Raw genomic sequence first — 18,294 nt, 5'->3', positions numbered from 1 at the left:
ACCGGCATGCAACGGGCGCCGATCGCCGGTGATCGATTCTGCGCAGATCTGGCTCATCTCGAACGAGCCTATTATGTCTATGCTTTTGGCCATTAAGTGGTCCAAGCACAAACCCCTCGCTCAACGTACCCGTCAATCCATTGGTTATCATTTGTTGTGACGCAATTCTTTCTAGCCAATCAGGTTGGATGTTTCACCCGGATGGTGTTGCGGGAACTGCCAGATACTCAAATCAACAAACTAAGGAGGAGGAGGGTTCAACAAGTGTTCAGTTGAGAGAGCTACCAAAGTCGAGTCTTTTATGTGAGTTCTGATGCATGTATGATTTATGTGTACGCTACTGAAAGCGTACTGTGTGTTCCGCATGCAGTGGGAAAAGTTAGCTTGCTTTTCCAGCCAGCTAACGTTACTAAGGAGATAAACTCCTTAGCTAGCGTTAGCTAGCTACTGTTAGCTGTGTCAAATATCCTAAGAAAACACCGGAAGTAAGACAATACGTTCTTGGAAATACAAATACGGCGCTCACGTTACTACCATAACCGGTAAAAAACACACCAAATACGACTGTCTTTTGTGCTGAGTTACCACATGTGACATTGTCACATTAATGTGTTGGATGGGTAGTTTATGTCGATTCAACTATTGGACGATCTTGGTTACGATTTTATTTTGACAGTTTTGACCGGAAATTATACTTTTTCAGTCCATCTTAATGATGGCTAATGTACAACGTTTTTCTCTCTTAGCTAAATGTATTTTAAAATTACAATCCCAATATTTAGCTAGATCTGTGTATCGTCTTTCGCTGTTCTTCTATAGGTTAAAATAAAAGATCCTGCATAATCTGTTTTAGTAAGCATCATTTTATTTTCGTACATTGTCACCTTTTTATGGTTTTACGTTACAGTTACAGTTCTACAGTTACAGTTCTACGCTAGCGGCAGAGCATTTAGATTCCAGAACACATTACCGGAAAAAACTAGACCTGTTATCAACGTGCTCCTTGTTGTATTGCCTCAAAGAGTTCATAACAGTGCTTATAAGCACAGTTATGAAATCTCATGGACAGACAGGTTAAAGTAAAAATAAAATTAGCTAGTATAGTGGTTGTGAAAGTGTAAAGGTTGCAGCATTAGGGGAACGTGCGATGTAACCGAAAACTAACGTTCCCAGAACGTTAAACCAACTTTCTTATGCAACCAAAACATAACCAAACCTAACCTTCAGAGAACATTCCCGCACCCAAAAACGAACGTTCCCAGAGAGCTGGGTAGGCTGCTCTTTACAACTCAAAAATTGTGTTGACAAGACATAGGTGTCTCTCATCTAATTAAAGCCAAAATTACATCACTGGCAAACGTCTGTTTTATTAGAACATGTTTTAAAAGATTTGTAAATGTCTTTATTCTTTAAATACACATCTGAATCAATTGCAAGGAAGGGGGGGGGGCACTATCACATGAAATTCATCCTGATTGATTGATTGAGTTTGTTTTCATGTCAACTGGCTTAGAACAGGCCGATGTGAACTAAATCAAGTCTTAATCTTTTCACTGAGTCCCACCATACTGGTGTTGTTTTGGCAGTATTTTGGGGGATCCTTTTGGTGTCCTCATACATCAGTAGTACAGGGCCTATTCAAGACATGCCTTCCCGAACCGGTCGAAATGCTTTGCCTGTGGTATTGGGCCCTAAACAGCTCCAATTTATTATGTTCAGATATGAAAAGTACTGACTTGAGTTACTATTCTAGCTCATTTTAACTGGAATAATTTACAAGGAATAAGCTCTTAAAAAATGTTTAGGGTTGTGGGTTTCGATTTGATTTGTATTTTAATTTTCAATTATTACGATTCAATAGTATTGTGGGTTTCTATTCCTTCTTTCACAAAAACAAAAGTTGAATAATACACGTCTAGAGACAATATATGATGAGACATTTCTAAAAAACTAATCGTTTTCCATAAAGAATGCACATTACATTATTTAATTTGTAAAGAAGAACATAACATGGATTTTCTGCATTTTCTGCTTTTGGTCTGTTATGCTGGAAACAGATATAAACTGAAAACAATTAGGTGAATCATTGACAAAATAAAAAATAAACACAATACAATAAAAAAAAAAAAAAATTCCACCCCTAATTGTCACTTATGTGTTTAGCCATTTCATGTTTTAAAATATTGCTTGACGTACAATGTGTAATTTCTTTCCCCAAAATGTTTGTCTTTGTGTCAGTTGTCTGGGTTTCCATTGGCTGACGGGGCGGATGGTATCACTATGTCTCACAAACTGACCAAGGAGGAGCTGGATGAACAGTTTGAGCAGTTCTTGAAGGAGGTAATGTAACATTACATACAGGCTACTCTGGTACTGTTCAGAGATTATCAGGATATTTAGGTTGCATGAAACGCATAGTATGGGAAGAGTGATTTATCTGTAAACATGCTTCATAAGCTCTTTGCAGACGTAGAATAGGCCAAGATCGCAGGGTTCATGTGTTAGAAATGCTTTTGGCCCGATTTGCATATTTCACCAAACACTTGTGTGGATCAAATTTGTATCTTCTCCTTTTTTAACAAAATCATAAGTTGAATGGCATATTATGAGACATTTCGAAAAACAATTCTTTTTAAAGAAGAATTCACATCCCATGTCAGTCAGTCGGCCAGACATTTATTTCATTTGTAAAGAAGAACACAACATGGATTTTCCACATTTTCTGCTTTTGTCTGTTTTGCTGTAAACGGACATGATGTAATCACGGTCAGTGGTACCATTTAAATAGAAAAAATCCGGGTGAATCATTGGTTAAAAAAATTATTTGTTTGCAAAAACAAATCACGTTTTTGTCACAACTTTTGATGTTTTAATACACAGTCTTATCCTGATGGAATCTCTGACTTAATTCTTCTTTTCTTGTTAGTCTGTTTCAGACGACTCTGATAACCACCCAGGCTCTAAAAGCAGTCAGAAATCAGCCCAGAAACCGACAGCGTCTCGCTGGCAGGATGGCGAAGACAGCGGTGGAGGAACAGGGGCAGGTAATAATGAGGAGAGGATTCTCCCATCATAAAGGACGTGTTAGCATTTGTTAGCCTGGAGCTTTTCAGAATGAGTCCAGAGAAGATTTGGGTATTTGCTGTAGGATTTTACAATTGCTGGCAGAGGACACCGGCCCACTGGGAATGTTTTAAGAGACACGGCCGAGACGCTCTGCTGAAGTTAATACCAAGCATCACAGAGGGGAAGAAAAGGGGCTTTAACCTTCTGAGGAAAGAGGCACCGGCAAGTCCAAGCGATGTTTGACGTCAGTCTTTCTCAAAAATTGATATTACAATTTTTTATTTATGACATTTATTCAATATTCATATGTCACATTACGTTTGTGAACCCATGACTTGTTGTAAACTCATTTCAAGCACAAAAACAATTGAGTGTAGGTATGTTTTCACTAGACATTTGAGAAATATGGGGGACAAATTATCTCTTTACACATTGCTTTGGAACAATTTGGGGCGTCACTATACAGAAAGCTGAGTTTGTTTGGAACATTTTGATATGAAACACATAGGGATCAGTTGTAGTAAAGATATGTAAAAATGCCCTCAGACCTCAGAGGGTTAAGTGACTTTGAGCGTGGCATGGTTGTTGGTGGCAGACAGGTCGATTTGAGTATTTGAGATACTGCTGATCTGCTTGGATGTTCACTCGCAACTAGGGCAGCATGGAAAATATGCAGAGGTGTCAAAAGTATTCACATTCAATATTCAGGTAGAAGTACAGATACTAGGGTTTAGTCACCTCCCCAAAAACATTTTTCTAAAGGCCTTTAATGACTTTAATGTTATATTTAAATGTTACGGTTGAAACATTTGAGATGCACCTGTTTCAGCCGCATTCATGCCCATTGAAAATGAACGCATTTTAGTACAATGCAAATACATTAAAGAACGTACATGTGTATTACTGAGCATTAACATGTGTTTCATGGAGCTGAAGATATAATAACTAGTTTCCTATAGGTATTGTAATTGTGAAGTCCATTACATGGAACATGGAACATTACATGGAACATAAAATGGTATGTTGTAAAGTCCAACTTCAGAGGCATGTTAACAATAGCCTTTATTGGAATGTAAATGTATATCCAAGCTTGGCTGCAGGAATCTGTGAGGGAACGGAGTCACTCTATCTGGATGGTGCCATTTAGCTGGATAGGTGTTTTTTTTTGGTGTTTTTTTTAACGATGACAAGCCGGAATGGAAACAAGCCAAACTTGAATATGAGTAATGAGGCAATTTTTTAAAAAGTAGGAAGTAGAAAGTACAGATAATTGCGTAAAAATGTAATGAGTAGAATTTTAAAAAAGTATTCGTACTTGTTACTTAACACCCCTGAAAATATGCGATAACGTAGCTGAATATTGTGATGAGGATATTACCTGTGATAAGTAACCAAATATTCAAGTGTACTCGGTTCTGCATTTCTGCTGCTTTCAGTATTCTGCTGAAATACAACAAATTGCTTGTTGAATCTAAAACAAATGAAAATAAGTAATTTCCATCATTCTTTATTAAACAAATTGAATATAAAAGGCAGCACTAAAAAAAAAAACATTATAAAGTGCAGTTTAATTTCACGATATGTTGCAGCTTAACATTGCTGTCATGATAAGTTAACGATAAAAATAACTTTATATTGTACATGCCTACTCACAATCATCTTGGGAGAATGGGTCGAAAAAGAGAAGACGTTTATTGAGTTGCAATTCTCTGGGCGAGAGGGCCTCGCTACGTAATGGCCGAGATCAGAGGAGAATGCCCGGGCTGGTCGAGCCCACAGTCACTAAAAAAAACCACAACAGCATTTAGATTTGAAATACATCTTTGGGAAATACGTTTTGCCTTTTGTGTGATATTGTATAGTAGTCAATATGTATTTACATCCAGTCAACAAATCTGGCTCTGCAAAAATGTGCAATTCTGCAGGAATCTGGGTGTACATTTCACAGCTTTGTGTTTGTCCTTCAGTCATCTCCTGTAAGGCTGTTCCTTTCTGTTTTTTCCTCTTTCCCTAGCAGGGACGACGAAAAGCAGATTTATCAAATCTATCAAGTCTCAGCCTGAGAACAACAATGGTGAGACCAAGATGAGAAAAGGTCCCACTACGTAGATCTTAGAGTTCTTTTAGACTATAACCACATCACGCTAGTTGTGAAAACGTACTGGATCCCCTGTAGCCAGCTTGTTGCTGTAACCCCTATTTTCCACTGGGCGTGTTTGTGCAGCCAGGCAGGAAGTGAAACAGCGAGAGCATCCAGTCAGTTCATACATGCAACAGTAACCCCTTGCTGTTTGAGACTGATTGTTTCTTTTGGCAAGACTCTTAGTGACACTGCTAAATAAAGACTATTTTTAAAGGTCGACAACACCACAATAGAAGCAAAATTGATTGAAGAAAATATTAAATAGAGATGTTCCGTTGCCATGTTTTGATACTGATTCCGATAACTGAGCTTGCGTATCAGCCGATACCGAGGACTGATCCAATACCAGTGTGTCATATATTATACTATCCCTATATTGATGTGATATGATTTCCATTTTCCTTTTACGGTCTGGCTCGGGATGAACTCTTTGGGAAACCTGAACAAACACAAAAGAATGTTCTTATATTGTCCAGTTTGAGTTCATTCATAAAGGAAAAAGAAATAAACTACTTTAAAGTATATTTTCTACGGGGCTAAATTACGTGGTATCGGATCAGTGCAACAACCCCAATACTTTTTGATACCTATACCAGCATTTTAGGTGGTATCTGAGGTTTTTACCAGTGTTGGAAAACATCTGTAACAAACAGTTGATGTGAAAGATGGCCAGTGTGTAAAGATGAATGAAAACCAAAACCTTATTGTTGTTTAGATTTCACATTCAAATAGCTATTTCCAGATGTAATTCGACAGTGCACCTATTATTATTTACCCAATTTTTCTTCTCGCCATCTGAAGTGGTCAGTGGCCTTTATAAGCCGGTCCCCAAACCACGCTGCAATGCTCCTGATAAACCGCTTCAATTGGACACGACCCACACAGACGCTGTGTCTGAGGTTTCCCAAACCGCGGACAGACACAGGACTCCGTCTGATGACAGTCTGAGCAGTCCCACTCAGGAAAACTTGAGACAGCGGAGCCCTGATGAGACCCACTCTGATGATACTCTACCCCCCAGCACTGATAGCCATTCCCAGGGGGACAGTGAAGATGGTAACTTCAGCTCCAAACCCTTAAACCCTGTTGGTAGTATTGCATTAGTCCCTCAGCAGTAGAGTGATAGACATCAATAGCAGCACCCGTTCCCGCACGTTTGTTGTCGTCTTTATTTTGTGTGTTGTGGTATTGTTGTATCGTTGTAAGTTCTAGTTTTTTTTCTGCCTGCCACATAGACTAGAAGGCTAATTCAGGGTTTCTGCGAGGTCTTTAGCCCTCTGAGAACACTTGGCACCACCTTACAAAAAGCTGAGTTTGTTCTGAACATTTTATGATGGAACACATTTACATTCACCTTTTTAAAACGTTTTATAATAAAAAAAGAATTTAAAAAGATATGTTAAACTGTCTATAAACTAACATTTAAAATGTTAGGCCTTAAAAAGTCTTAAATTTGCTAGTATTGTGTTCTAAGCCTTAAATAATTTGAAACAGGTTTTTATTTCCCTACGTCCACGTAATGCTGCCTTGAATGCTCATTGAAAAGTTTTTTTTTTCCTTTGTGTGATGTTGTAGTTCTTTCTTTCACTCGTCCAAATATAATTTGCTGTATATGCACAGTTTATTTAGTTTGCATGTACGTTTGTGACCCTGCATTTTCTTGCTCAATTTCATTCATAAAGGTCTTAAAAAGACTTAAATTTGACTTGGTAAAACCTGCAGAAACCCTGCTAAGAGTCTTGTATGTTTGCTTACAGATGTAATAGATAAATCTATTACACAGGAGATACTTGGGTCTGTCATTGTTGTCCACTGCCTGGTGGATAAACTGGTAATTCCCTTTAATTTTTAAATTTTTTTAAAATCTTATTTACTAAAGATGTCAGATCTTCCTACCGAATCAATTATTAATGTCAGCTATGTAACCCTAAATTCAAGGGGTAGCATTGTATATTTGTGGGTGAGACATATTTTTAAGCACAGCTCTATAACCTGACAGTTAAAGCAAAGCTTACATTTTAAATATGTTAGTCTGTATAAACAGGCATACAAGTTCACTTATTAAAAAACAAAGTGGAAGACCCCATGCTTAGCAAACAGACAGTGGGTGGCAGTATCGGGCCAAAAATAGCAGTTCTCTGGTTCTCCTGTAAGAGTTTAATTTCTTATTCATCCGAACATAAATATAGACACATATCGATTTTTTTATTTTTATTTTTTTTTACAAATGAAGTGTCTCAAGCCTGAAAGGTGGAGACAAAAGTCAAGTAAGGTATGCCTTTACTGACCAACGTGAAGAAGTGAAAAGATGTCCTTCTGGCCCTAACCTTGAGAAATGTAGTCATTCCCACACTGTTTTGGGTTATATAGACCTTTTGTCAGGAATCAAACCGACTCATCCAGGTTCTGTCAACCAATATTCACAATTAGTAACCACCAGTGTTTCTGCTAGAAGAAAATTGGTGCCAAATTAATTTTACCGGTCACATGTGAAAAGTTCCGGTCAAATATTTAGTAGCTGATGCAGACCATCTACGGTGCCCAGTGCTTAATTTAAGTTAGACCGGCTGCAGCTTGGTTTCATAATAATTCATAATTCAAAATATTTCCCTCTGAAAATTGTAATTATCTCTGGTCATTATAATATTATATGTGTATGTATAATGGCCGGTGAAAATATTTCCCCTTGTACAATTGGACTTATGTTAAATATAGGCTACAATGATTTTCATATCTTTTGCGATTCATTTAACAAATGACTGTAGACTGTAGCGGATCAGACAAAGGAAAAAGCACTGTGTCATAATCTGATTGACTCTGACTGATCTTGATGCAATAGTCTATTGTATGTATACCAACTACAAAACGGTGACAAGCTAGCAGGAACGTCCAAGGCAATTTCTTGGTTTAATTTACGTTTATGGTTATTGACTTTCCTTCTGGCTTGTCACCGTTTTTCACATCAAGGTACCCTACACAGACACAAATTAGACCACGGGCCCCCATCTGATAGGATTTTAGCTTTTACCTGTTTAATTACAGAAAGTGTAAATGAGTAAATGGTCATTCTGTCATCTTGTTATTTATGTATAGAATTAAAGTGAACATAAATATTCCTTTTTTTACTGGGGACCCCCCTGAAACAACCTCAATTACCCCCCGGGAAGTTCAGGACCACCGTTTGAAAACCATTGCAATGATAGACCAGTTACTTATTCTTAATACATAGAAACAAGTGTATAAATCCCTCTGAGGATAAGGACTCTTAGAAATTCTTTGCATTGACACAAACATGAGTTGCCTGCATTTATTAAAACAAGGTTCCCTTGTGGTGTTCTCTGCCATTTTTTTTACCAGGACTGCGGGAATCTGGGAAGACTTTCAGGAAGTCTTTGAGGAAGTCTATTCGAGAGGAGGATGAAGATCTAGGAGACACTGGTTTGAAGGAAGACGGGCTGGAAGCAGCTGTTCTCAGCAGAGACAACATTAAGCTACAGGGTGAGTCTAGGACAAAAGAGAAGGAACAGGATAAGACTTACAGGGACAGAATACTTTCATTAAAAGCATACAGTTGCTCGTAATTTGTTGGCAGTTTTGATGGTGTCTCGTGTTATAATGCTCCATGACATGTTTTATCTTTTAAACAGTGAATGTTAAACTTTAGCTATACTTTACAAAATAAAAAAATAGCAAATCGAATTGTAATTGAAATGTCTGGCAAAAAAATTGCAATAATGTCTTTCCTCCAAATCGTTCAGCCTTAAGCATGTGTATACACATTTTTGATTGCATGATGTGGGAAGTTATGAAAACTTTCTGATGTGTTAAGCCATTGTAAAGCAGCTTTCCAGTGTTATCAGGTATTCCAAATGGCAAGTCATTTTTAAGAATACAGCAGCCTTTAGCATTTCAGTCCTATCTGGTGTTCAACATCCAGTTGGAACAAGCGATTAACCGAATACGGGATGTTGCACCTTAGAATTTCACCTCACAAAACTCCTTTATCTTCACACACCTTTTCTTTTTTCGGTCAGTAAGTATCACAGACATGCTTTCTGTGTGTGCTCTCTTCATGCATGTATGTGTGTGTGCAGACTCAGCGAGGGTGCTGGCTGCAAACGCGACCAGTATTGGCTTGGACACGATAGAGGAAGAAGAGGAGAAAGCAAGGTTCTTTGCCCAGCTAGAGGCGGGGGCTTTATCAGCTATAGATTACTCCAAGCTGAACAGAGAACTGGACTCAACTAGTTCTACCATGGGTACTAACCTCAGGTAAACACACATGCTGTAGTAGTACACCCACAAAAATAGTCTGAATAAATCAATCATGAAGGTGTCCCACCATGCTCCTTTTTAGAGACAAAGAAACACAATGGAAAATGTTTCGTAAATGGACTGAATACTATACTCCAGTACTATACTTAAGTACAAATGTTGTACTTGAAATTTTTCTTTTCATTCCACTTTCTACGCTGCTACATTTCAGAGAGAAATTTTGTACTTTTTACTCCACTACTTAATCTGAAAGCTTTGTTTATTTTACATATTAAGATTTTTGCCCACATAACACAAGTAGTTTATCAAATCTTTTTTTTTTTTTGTTTGTTTTTAAATGAAACTACCTAAAAATTTAACAGCCTACAAGTCCAGCTGAAATGATTAGACCATTAAACCCACAAATGTTTGGATCCGCGAGTGTAAAAATCGGACAGTCTTCTATATATACTTTTTTATGTGAGGTGAGTGGGTCCCTTTTACACAGAAATTGATCATAATGTGTCTATATTTCTTATAAATTAAAGTACCGATATACAGGAAGCAACTTATTGACTGTGTATGAGCGTATTGGCAGTTTCGGTTTTTATTTCTTGTTTCCCTCACCTGTGTCCTCTGATAACAGCTGACAGCAGGTTGATGTTTCACAGTGGTGTGCCAGCTCCAAAGACTGAACAAAACAACAATCCCAAAGCAAAAGCACTCCGTCTCGCCTGCGATTCACACAATGCTACGCCATATGTGCGCAGCAGGTGTAGCTTGTTAAAAGCTACATTCCGCAACACATACGCTCCGCTAACGTTCCGAATACGTTATGCGTTCAAGGTAGCCAAAGTCGCTCAACGTTGCCCTTAGTTTCAACTGTAACTAACTGTTGCAGAATAGTTGTGTAATGTGTACATACATGTTTTTTGTTTGTTTTTATGTATTTAAAAAATGATGTGCACTAAAACACAATTGTGCTAGTTGTGGTCTTTGGACACCCTCATAAATAGTTGGGTGATGAGTAAATCTCATCAAGATTAAGGTTGTGACGGTAATGTAACACCGATAAATATTCTCTCTCCAGGAAAGCCGAGGATGCAATGGAGCAGAGTGATGATGATCAACGGGAAGCCGTTGCAGAGTCTCCAGGTAGAGTAACGAGCATTTGTTGGATTCTCTGTTTTCTTTATCTGTCTGTTTCTGTGTCCCAATCAGATCTTTTCTCTCTTTACAGGTTCCCCACATTACAGTGAGGATTTTGAGGAAGAGGAGAATGACAAAGAGCCACTGAAAGAGGTTTGTATTTGGAATCTATAATGATTATACTCATAAAGCGTTCTTTGATAAGTTAGGACCTTGATGTATCTGTTAGTCTGCAACTGTGCAGAAATACTAGGTTTAAACAGAATGAATAAACATGCAAAAATAAACCTGCTGTTTAGCATTCAAATGTTGTTTTAGAATTTAAATGGCCATGTAACAATTAAAGCTTCAAAATAGGCGGTACAGCCCTACTGGATGGTTTTGAAACTTCATGCTTTATTTCTACTGAAATATCAAAAACTTCTATTTCAGTAATCCATGCCATTATCTGCTATTATCTTTTCAGAAGTCTAAAATGTCTCCAATTCTTGCCAAAGGTAAGAGAAAAAGACATGATATTTCACTGAGGTCAAGTGTGGGTGTCTGGAGGAATACAATCTTTTATTCAAAGAGAATGTGGCATAGGGTTTGACAGTCTCAGACGCCTTAGACAGTCAAAATACTTTTGAACGCAATAACAAATGCTCCACATTGATCGCATAACATATGTGGATCGTTCTTGGAGGGAAATCTTCAACGATACGTTGCACTGTAACAAATGAAACACGCTAAACGTGACATCAGTGAGACAGCAGTGCGTACAGGTAAGTGAGGCTTTGCGGGGATCCACTCAGGTATGAAAATTCATATTTGGTGGTGTTTGCGTCCCTTTTACTCAGAAATAGGTCCTATAGTGTATATATTTTTTTTAAATTCAACTACAGATAAACAGACAATGACCTACTGACTGCTAGCTAGTGTAATGTTTTGTGTGTTCTATTATTAATTTATTTAACATTTTAAACAAACTCAATAGTGAAGATTAACATCGCTGTGCTGGGCCCAAAACTGAAGAAACAGACCCCACCATCCCCTAACAAATCCTCACTGAATTGTTTTGTCTCTGACTCACACAACCCCACGCTGTGTGTGCGCTGCAGGTGTATCTATTATCAAAGATACATTTACATACACAGAGGTACATTCTGAGGCACATCCGCGCCGTGAAAGGTCTGCAAATACACTGAGAGCAAGTCAAACAAGCTAGATGCCACTTAAGTCCAAAATTGTGAAACAGGTTGTCTGTCCCACATCATGTAAAGAAAATTTGCCAGGGGCCTTCATGGTGCATAAACTGCACAAGGGATCATTTATCATATTTATGCATCAGAGTATATGCTGGGTTAGATGTGTTCTGTTGGTAATCAGCATTGCAGAGACACCCTCCTAAATGAAATCAGGGTCTAGATGTGGGCAGTCACGTCTGCATATTCTGTCTAGTGGTAGGTTATCACAGTGTTGACACACATTTGCTATTTGGTCTTTAATTTACATGTGGGTCTGGTGAATGCTGTGTTTTAAGTTTAAAACAAACAATTTTTACTTAACTGTCCAAAATCTGAAACTTCAAGTTGGGTATGTCAATTCGTTTATTTCAATTACCAATCAAACAAAATAACAGTTCTCCTTTTATTTTACCACGAGACCAGTAACCACGGTTTGGAAAAAGTTGAAACACTGTGGACGCCTCACTCGTGGTTTTTCCCAGTAAAATAAATTTTGAAAGTGGGTTAATGGGCAAATACACCAAATGCTTTGAGAGCTACAAATAAAAGAAACTTAACTAACTAACTCAACTTTTGTCTCAGTTTCTCTCTATGATTCCCTGGATGACACAGGTGGAGAAGACAGAAGAAATGACACAGCACGGGACAGAGGTAACACAACACACATAGGGTCCATGGGTGGAGTTTGACATTCGAGCCGTGGGGGGCAAAAAAAAAAAAAAAAAGAACTCATTGTAGCAGCTGAGACCTGGGTAACCATTTGGGGAACACAGCACGGGCACATATGGACAAAAGAAACATGCTAAAACCTATACAGTTGTGTTTAGAATCATAGCAGTGTGTTTAAAAAAAAAAAAGAATTATTAGGCTACCAAAACTTTGCTCGCTTACTGGTGTGTTTTTGGTCATTGTCTTTTTGAAAGAGCCGTGTCAAAGGCATTTCCTTTTCAGCATAAGGCAACATGACCTCTTCAAGTATTTTAGTGTGTTAAAACTGATCCATGATCCCTGGGATGCGATAAATAGACCAACGTCACAGTATGAGAAACATCCCCATAACATGATTTTTGCAGCACCATGCTTTACTGTTTTCACAGTTTACTGTGGCTTGAATTCAGTGCATGGGGGGTTGTCAGACAAACTGCCTGTTCCCAAAAAGAACAATTTTGCTCTCATCAGTCCACAGAATGTTGCGCCATTTCTCCTTTGGCCAGTCAATGTGTCCTTTGGCAAATTTCAGCCTATTGAGTACATGTCTTTTTTTCAGCAATGGGACTTTGAGGGGGCTTCTAAATGATAGCTTTGCTTCACACAGCCTTCTTCTGATCAAAACAGTACTCACAGGTAACTTATGTCTTCTTTGATTTTCCTGGAGCTGATCATTGGTTGAGCCTTTGCCATTTTTGCTATTCTCCCATCCATTTAAATGGTAGTTGACTATTTTTCCCACGTCGTTCAGGCTTTGGATGCCATTTCAAGGCATTTGAAATCATTTTGGGTGAGCAGCCTATAATTTTCTGCACTTCTTTGTATGTTTTCCCTTCTTCAATCAACTTTTTAATCCAAGTCTGCTGTTCCTCAGAGCAATGTCTGGAACGACCCATTTTGCTGAGTATTTCAATGTGGAATACACTATAACCAGCACGCACAACCAGCTCCAAACCGTTTGAACAAAGTGGAATAAAACTTATAAAAGTCAAAATCTACACAAAACGCGCAATCAGTTAGTAAGTTTACAGCAAATGTATTTACATGGCATTTGGGCAACCTTAATTGCAACGTTGGCACTACAAGATGTCCAGACTAGTGCAACAATAATTTTCGTTTTTTTTGTCCTGCAAAATGCGTTGACAATGGTCTCAGGTCAGAGCTACTTGTCACGTGACCCAGAGCCCTGAAAAAAACGTTTGTTTTACTAAAGCAGTATATGCAAACAGATGTTTTTTCTACCACTGTTTAATTGTTTTGTGGTGAAATATCTCTAAAATATCTGGTCATGCCAGACCTAATTATTGCACTCGGCAAAAGTACCAGGCAATATAATGCAATCTTGAAGTAAAAATAGATAATTTTGTAACAAGGAAGTTTGAGCTCCATTTAAAACAATACATATTTAAAATGTACAAAGGTCCAGTTTTATTTAAAGTGTTTTGTCTGTGAAGAAAGTTCCTCAAAATACTTTTGAAAGACAAGCAACCCTTTAGGAGCATAGAGTACACTGAGATATACAAAGTAGTAGAAGAGCTTGTCATAGCAGTATGGCAGCAGGTAGCATACTACTATCCATACATTATTAAGATTGGCTACAATCCAAACCCAGTCCACCTCAGAGGGTCCTAAATCACCAAATCTGAATAATTGATCAATTATGGCCATCCCATTCTTTTGGAAGATGGAGCACATTCTAGATCAGAAATCAAAAGCAAAATCAATGTTAACAAGTTTCACACTGGAAAAGGAGAATCACATCAATGGCCACACATGTATACATTATGGACATGCTGTTATTTTCATCAAAAGTCAAATATTTGTGACTGCATTGTTGCATGTCCCATATAGAGTTTAGCAAATAATTTTGATGTGTTCTGGATCAATCCAAGGGGTGCTGTTTCCCTTTGAGGTCATTTAAGTTTCATCTTACATTGTTTTTGACACAGATTACGCTGAATATGTTTTCTGTGCAGGCCAGTCGTATGTGCAGAGCGGAGGTTCAGACATGGAGGCTCTTCACGAGGCCTACAGACAGATCCATGTTGTGGAAGATTCAGATGACCGTAATCCCCATTATTCATTTCTAGAAGGGAGGCGGGGGGTAAACAGGCCTTTGTCTCCAGCCTCCCCTGCTCAACACGCCGGCCGGTCTCTTCAGCCTGCTTCTACCAATGAGTCAGGTCCGACACCGGCATGTTGCAAACATTCTTTATTTTTTCATGTGTTACTTTTTTAAACAAGTAAAAGTTTTGAGTGAATTTATTCCCCCCCCCCCGCCCCCTTTATGTTTTTAGGATCAAGTGCCAACAACTACAAGTTGACATAATAATAAAAATATATAGTCTGTTTGTGTTTTAAGAGCTACCCACTGCAGAAGAGTTGATGAGGCCCATCCGGCCAGAGAAGGACCAAATGAGGGGCTTCACCCTCCAGCCTGTCAGGTAAGATAGGCAAAATCATACTTGGACATCTCTAAAATGAAGAAACACATCACAAAACATCAACAGACTGTTTGTTGTTTGATAATTATTTAGATTGTTGTTGGTCTTACTGTTGCATGTATATGTAATGTCTCAGACTAATATGCCTACCTGTGAACAAGAGAAACAGCTTTAAATCTCCTACTGCAAAACTGCGTGGAGCCTCCACAGAACCATAAATCAGATTTAACACAAAATGTTTAATAATTGGTTTTAAGGTGTTTTTTTCTTTTCATTTTCTGATTACAGTGCTGTAGGACTTGACCAAGAACAGCCATCTTGCTTCTCGGAAAGTACTTTCCCAGATGTGACTTCTCCAGAGTCAAATCTGATCCCACCAGAAAAGGCTGACCCTGTTGAAGGAGTAAAGGGAGCCATGGAATTATCCAGCTCCCCAGACATTCCCAACTTGACATGGAGCATCAGACAGGAAGTAGAGAGACTAATGCAGGACCAGAACAAATCTTCTACTTACACGACCTCTCAGGCTGGCAAAGCTAAAAAACAACAGGTGGGGAAAAGTTGCAAACTTGGCTTTTGGAGTTGTATCAGGCAGAACACCTTGTATCGCAATGCCAGACCTCCCTCCACAGCACTGCGGAGAAGTGTCTGGCTAGACTGCAAGAGATCTGAGGAGTCTTTGGGGGTGGCAGTAGCTCAGTCAATAGGGAGTTACCCATTCTGACCTAAAGTATGGTGGTGGACTTGTAGCTGGAGAAGTGCCAGTTCACCTCCTGGGCACTGTCAAGGTGCTCTTGAGCAAGCCACCTTTCCACTCACTCCCTTCCACTCACTCCCCCTCACTCTGACATCTCTCCATTTAGTGCATGTATAGGTGCTGAATGGGCGGTACGTAATGTGTGTAATAACAGAGTGTAAATTGTAATTTCCCCTTGCGTGATTAATAAAGCATAAATTGCTATTATTATTATAAGTAGTATTATTAGTCCTCATTAATCCACCAGAATTTAGAACTCCAACACAAAGAAAGCTGAAAAGGAGGGACAATTGGCAGCTCCTCCGGCAGCACCTGAACAATCCCCTAAATGAGTTATTGTCGATATAGAACAACTAACGCAGCAGTAAGATGTGGGATCAGATCCAATATAGCAAAAGCTAACCTGTACTCTCCTGTTGTTACTAAAACAAAGTGTGCTGTGTTCCCCTTAGTTAAGTGTCAATCCAACATTTGAAACAGTATTGTAAACAGGGCTGTAGTCCAAGACAGGTCCAAAACCAGGGCTAGTTGAGACCGAGTCCAAATAAGAGATAGTAAATACCAAGACAGAAAAAAAGAATCCTCTTTGAGGGATTTCACTCAGGGTACCTAAACCTATGTGGACGGAAAATATTTTCCCTCTTTCGCTTCGCAAAGGACATAAAAACATCACATTATCTCTGTAGTCTACCATTAGCTAGCTACCATAAATGGAGGCTACTTTAAAAATGTCAAATTTTAGTGACTCAACATTTATTGTTAACACTTGGCTCATTCCTATTCTCCATGAATTAACTCATGAAAGGAGCCCCTTTAGAATGGATTTAACAGCTTTTTCTGGAACAGCTTGTTTTGATTAAGTTTACAGATCATATTAAAAACAATAATTTTGCATTGGTAGTGGAAGGTTTTCCTAATGACATAATGATGTTGCAGGAATATCCACAGCTTCTAGCACTTTTCAGCATCATAACGTACAGTACAAACCTAATACTTTTCAAAAACAAGTGTGGGGAGAGCTTCTATAAACCTGAAAAACACCTCCACCAAACTGTCAACAACAGTATTTGAATGGTAAAAATAAAAAGATGCCTAGAAACTTACAACAATGCAAATAGAGAGGGGGGTTATGACTATATACAGTAACTGTACTCCAACAGTATGCTCGGACAAACCGTAAAAGTATGTGTACGTTTGTGGAATAGTCTTTCACCCACCCCTAATATACTGTATTTATATATATATATATATATATTTATATTTCTTTTAATTATAAAAAAAAATTCATTCATTCATTTATTAAGAACATTATGTTGTTCCATGTTTTCAACACACTATTGTGTAACCTTGAGCATTTTTCCCCAGGCCTCCCATGGCTCCACTATTTCTCACTCCTATACATCTTCAGTGAGGAAGCCCACTGTGGCTCCCATGCGAGGCAGGAGAGTGGAGGGGAGAACAGCAGTGACTTCCAGGTCATCAGGGCTGAGTAGATCTGCTGCTACGGCCAGAACCCAGTCTTCTGTTTCCCGTCCTCTGCAGCATCCACGAGAAACAGCCAAATTCACAAAGAGCAAAGAAAAAGACGACAACACAGGTTATTTGTTGCACTGGTTGAAAACAATGGTAGTTACCCTTTAAGTTTGCCCAGTTACTGAATTCTTTGCAGGAAAATGGTTTGGAGGTGTGGAATCACTGTATCATGTTTTGAGCTGTGATATAAAGGTACTGAACACCTTTTATGTTTGTTTGAGTAGCAGAGCCGAGTCTGAAGGCGAGCAGTGAGCTGGTGGCATCTGTTCAGTCCTTAGTGGCTGTCCTCCAACAGCAGATAGACACCGGCAGTTACCAGGATGCTACAGACACACAGGAAGTCAGAGGTCCTCAAGAAACCAGCCAGACACAACGTCTTCCATACAACAATGTAGGAAAACTCTTAATATCCAGCTGACTTTATGGTGTAGTTGACACATGTTCTTAGTACAGGGCCAGGGTATGTTATCAGGCCCAGCAGATTTACTCATTATAACTCTCATCAGAGTTTTTCTTACATCCGCTGTGGATAATGATTGTGTCTGGTCCTCCCAAGATGGGGCAGACTTGGCAGCTGTCTCTTTGTTGAGAAGATCAAAGCAAGCATAAAAGGTCTTAGGCTCCTGTGCAAACGGGGGGTGGGGGTATTCTGGAGTCCTGCAGTGTTGGAAGAAGTATTCAGATCCTTTACTTAAGAAAAAGCACTTATACCACACTGTAAAAAGTCAAAGTTCTTCATAAAAATGTTAAGTAAAAGTTTATAAGTATCATCAGGAAAATGTACTTAAAAGTTTAAGTACTCAATGCGAAAACAATCCTCACATTTTAGAAACTGGAAACAATCAAAATAGTTAAATAATCAATCAACTAAGGGTTTGATAGTCTAATCAGTTCAGCTATACTTGTATTCCTGTACATTGTTGGGTAGTGTAATTTATACTATTTAAACTAGAGCATCATACTTTATAAACTACATGTGTTTTGTGTACAAAAAACCTAATATCAAATTATTAT

General features: G+C 38.6%; 1 protein-coding gene across 4 annotated transcripts in view; it reads left to right on the top strand.

Moving 5' to 3' along the window:
- The first annotated feature begins 194 nt into the window (after positions 1-194).
- Positions 195-18,294, top strand: part of cep162 (centrosomal protein 162) — a 32,921-nt gene continuing 14,821 nt past the window's right edge. The window contains exons 1-16 of one of the 4 annotated variants that reach the window (XM_034874727.1): positions 195-303; positions 2,239-2,340; positions 2,927-3,044; positions 5,084-5,140; positions 6,011-6,265; positions 8,567-8,707; positions 9,304-9,481; positions 10,554-10,618; positions 10,695-10,765; positions 11,079-11,109; positions 12,421-12,489; positions 14,523-14,729; positions 14,909-14,990; positions 15,279-15,540; positions 17,113-17,344; positions 17,505-17,671. In XM_034874727.1, coding sequence (XP_034730618.1) covers positions 2,281-2,340; positions 2,927-3,044; positions 5,084-5,140; positions 6,011-6,265; positions 8,567-8,707; positions 9,304-9,481; positions 10,554-10,618; positions 10,695-10,765; positions 11,079-11,109; positions 12,421-12,489; positions 14,523-14,729; positions 14,909-14,990; positions 15,279-15,540; positions 17,113-17,344; positions 17,505-17,671 — 1,995 coding nt within the window. In that variant the 5' untranslated portion in view covers positions 195-303; positions 2,239-2,280. Of the gene's footprint in view, positions 304-2,238; positions 2,341-2,926; positions 3,045-5,080; positions 5,141-6,010; positions 6,266-8,566; positions 8,708-9,303; positions 9,482-10,553; positions 10,619-10,694; positions 10,766-11,078; positions 11,110-12,420; positions 12,490-14,522; positions 14,730-14,908; positions 14,991-15,278; positions 15,541-17,112; positions 17,345-17,504; positions 17,672-18,294 lie in introns of all 4 variants that reach the window. The other 3 variants (XM_034874728.1, XM_034874726.1, XM_034874729.1) reach the window with 3 other exon arrangements.

Source organism: Etheostoma cragini, chromosome 6 (assembly GCF_013103735.1).
Source record: "Etheostoma cragini isolate CJK2018 chromosome 6, CSU_Ecrag_1.0, whole genome shotgun sequence".
NCBI classification, from domain to species: domain Eukaryota; kingdom Metazoa; phylum Chordata; class Actinopteri; order Perciformes; family Percidae; genus Etheostoma; species Etheostoma cragini.
The sequence above is the reverse complement of the archived record's forward strand: the minus strand, read 5'-3'. Positions and strand labels throughout refer to the sequence as shown.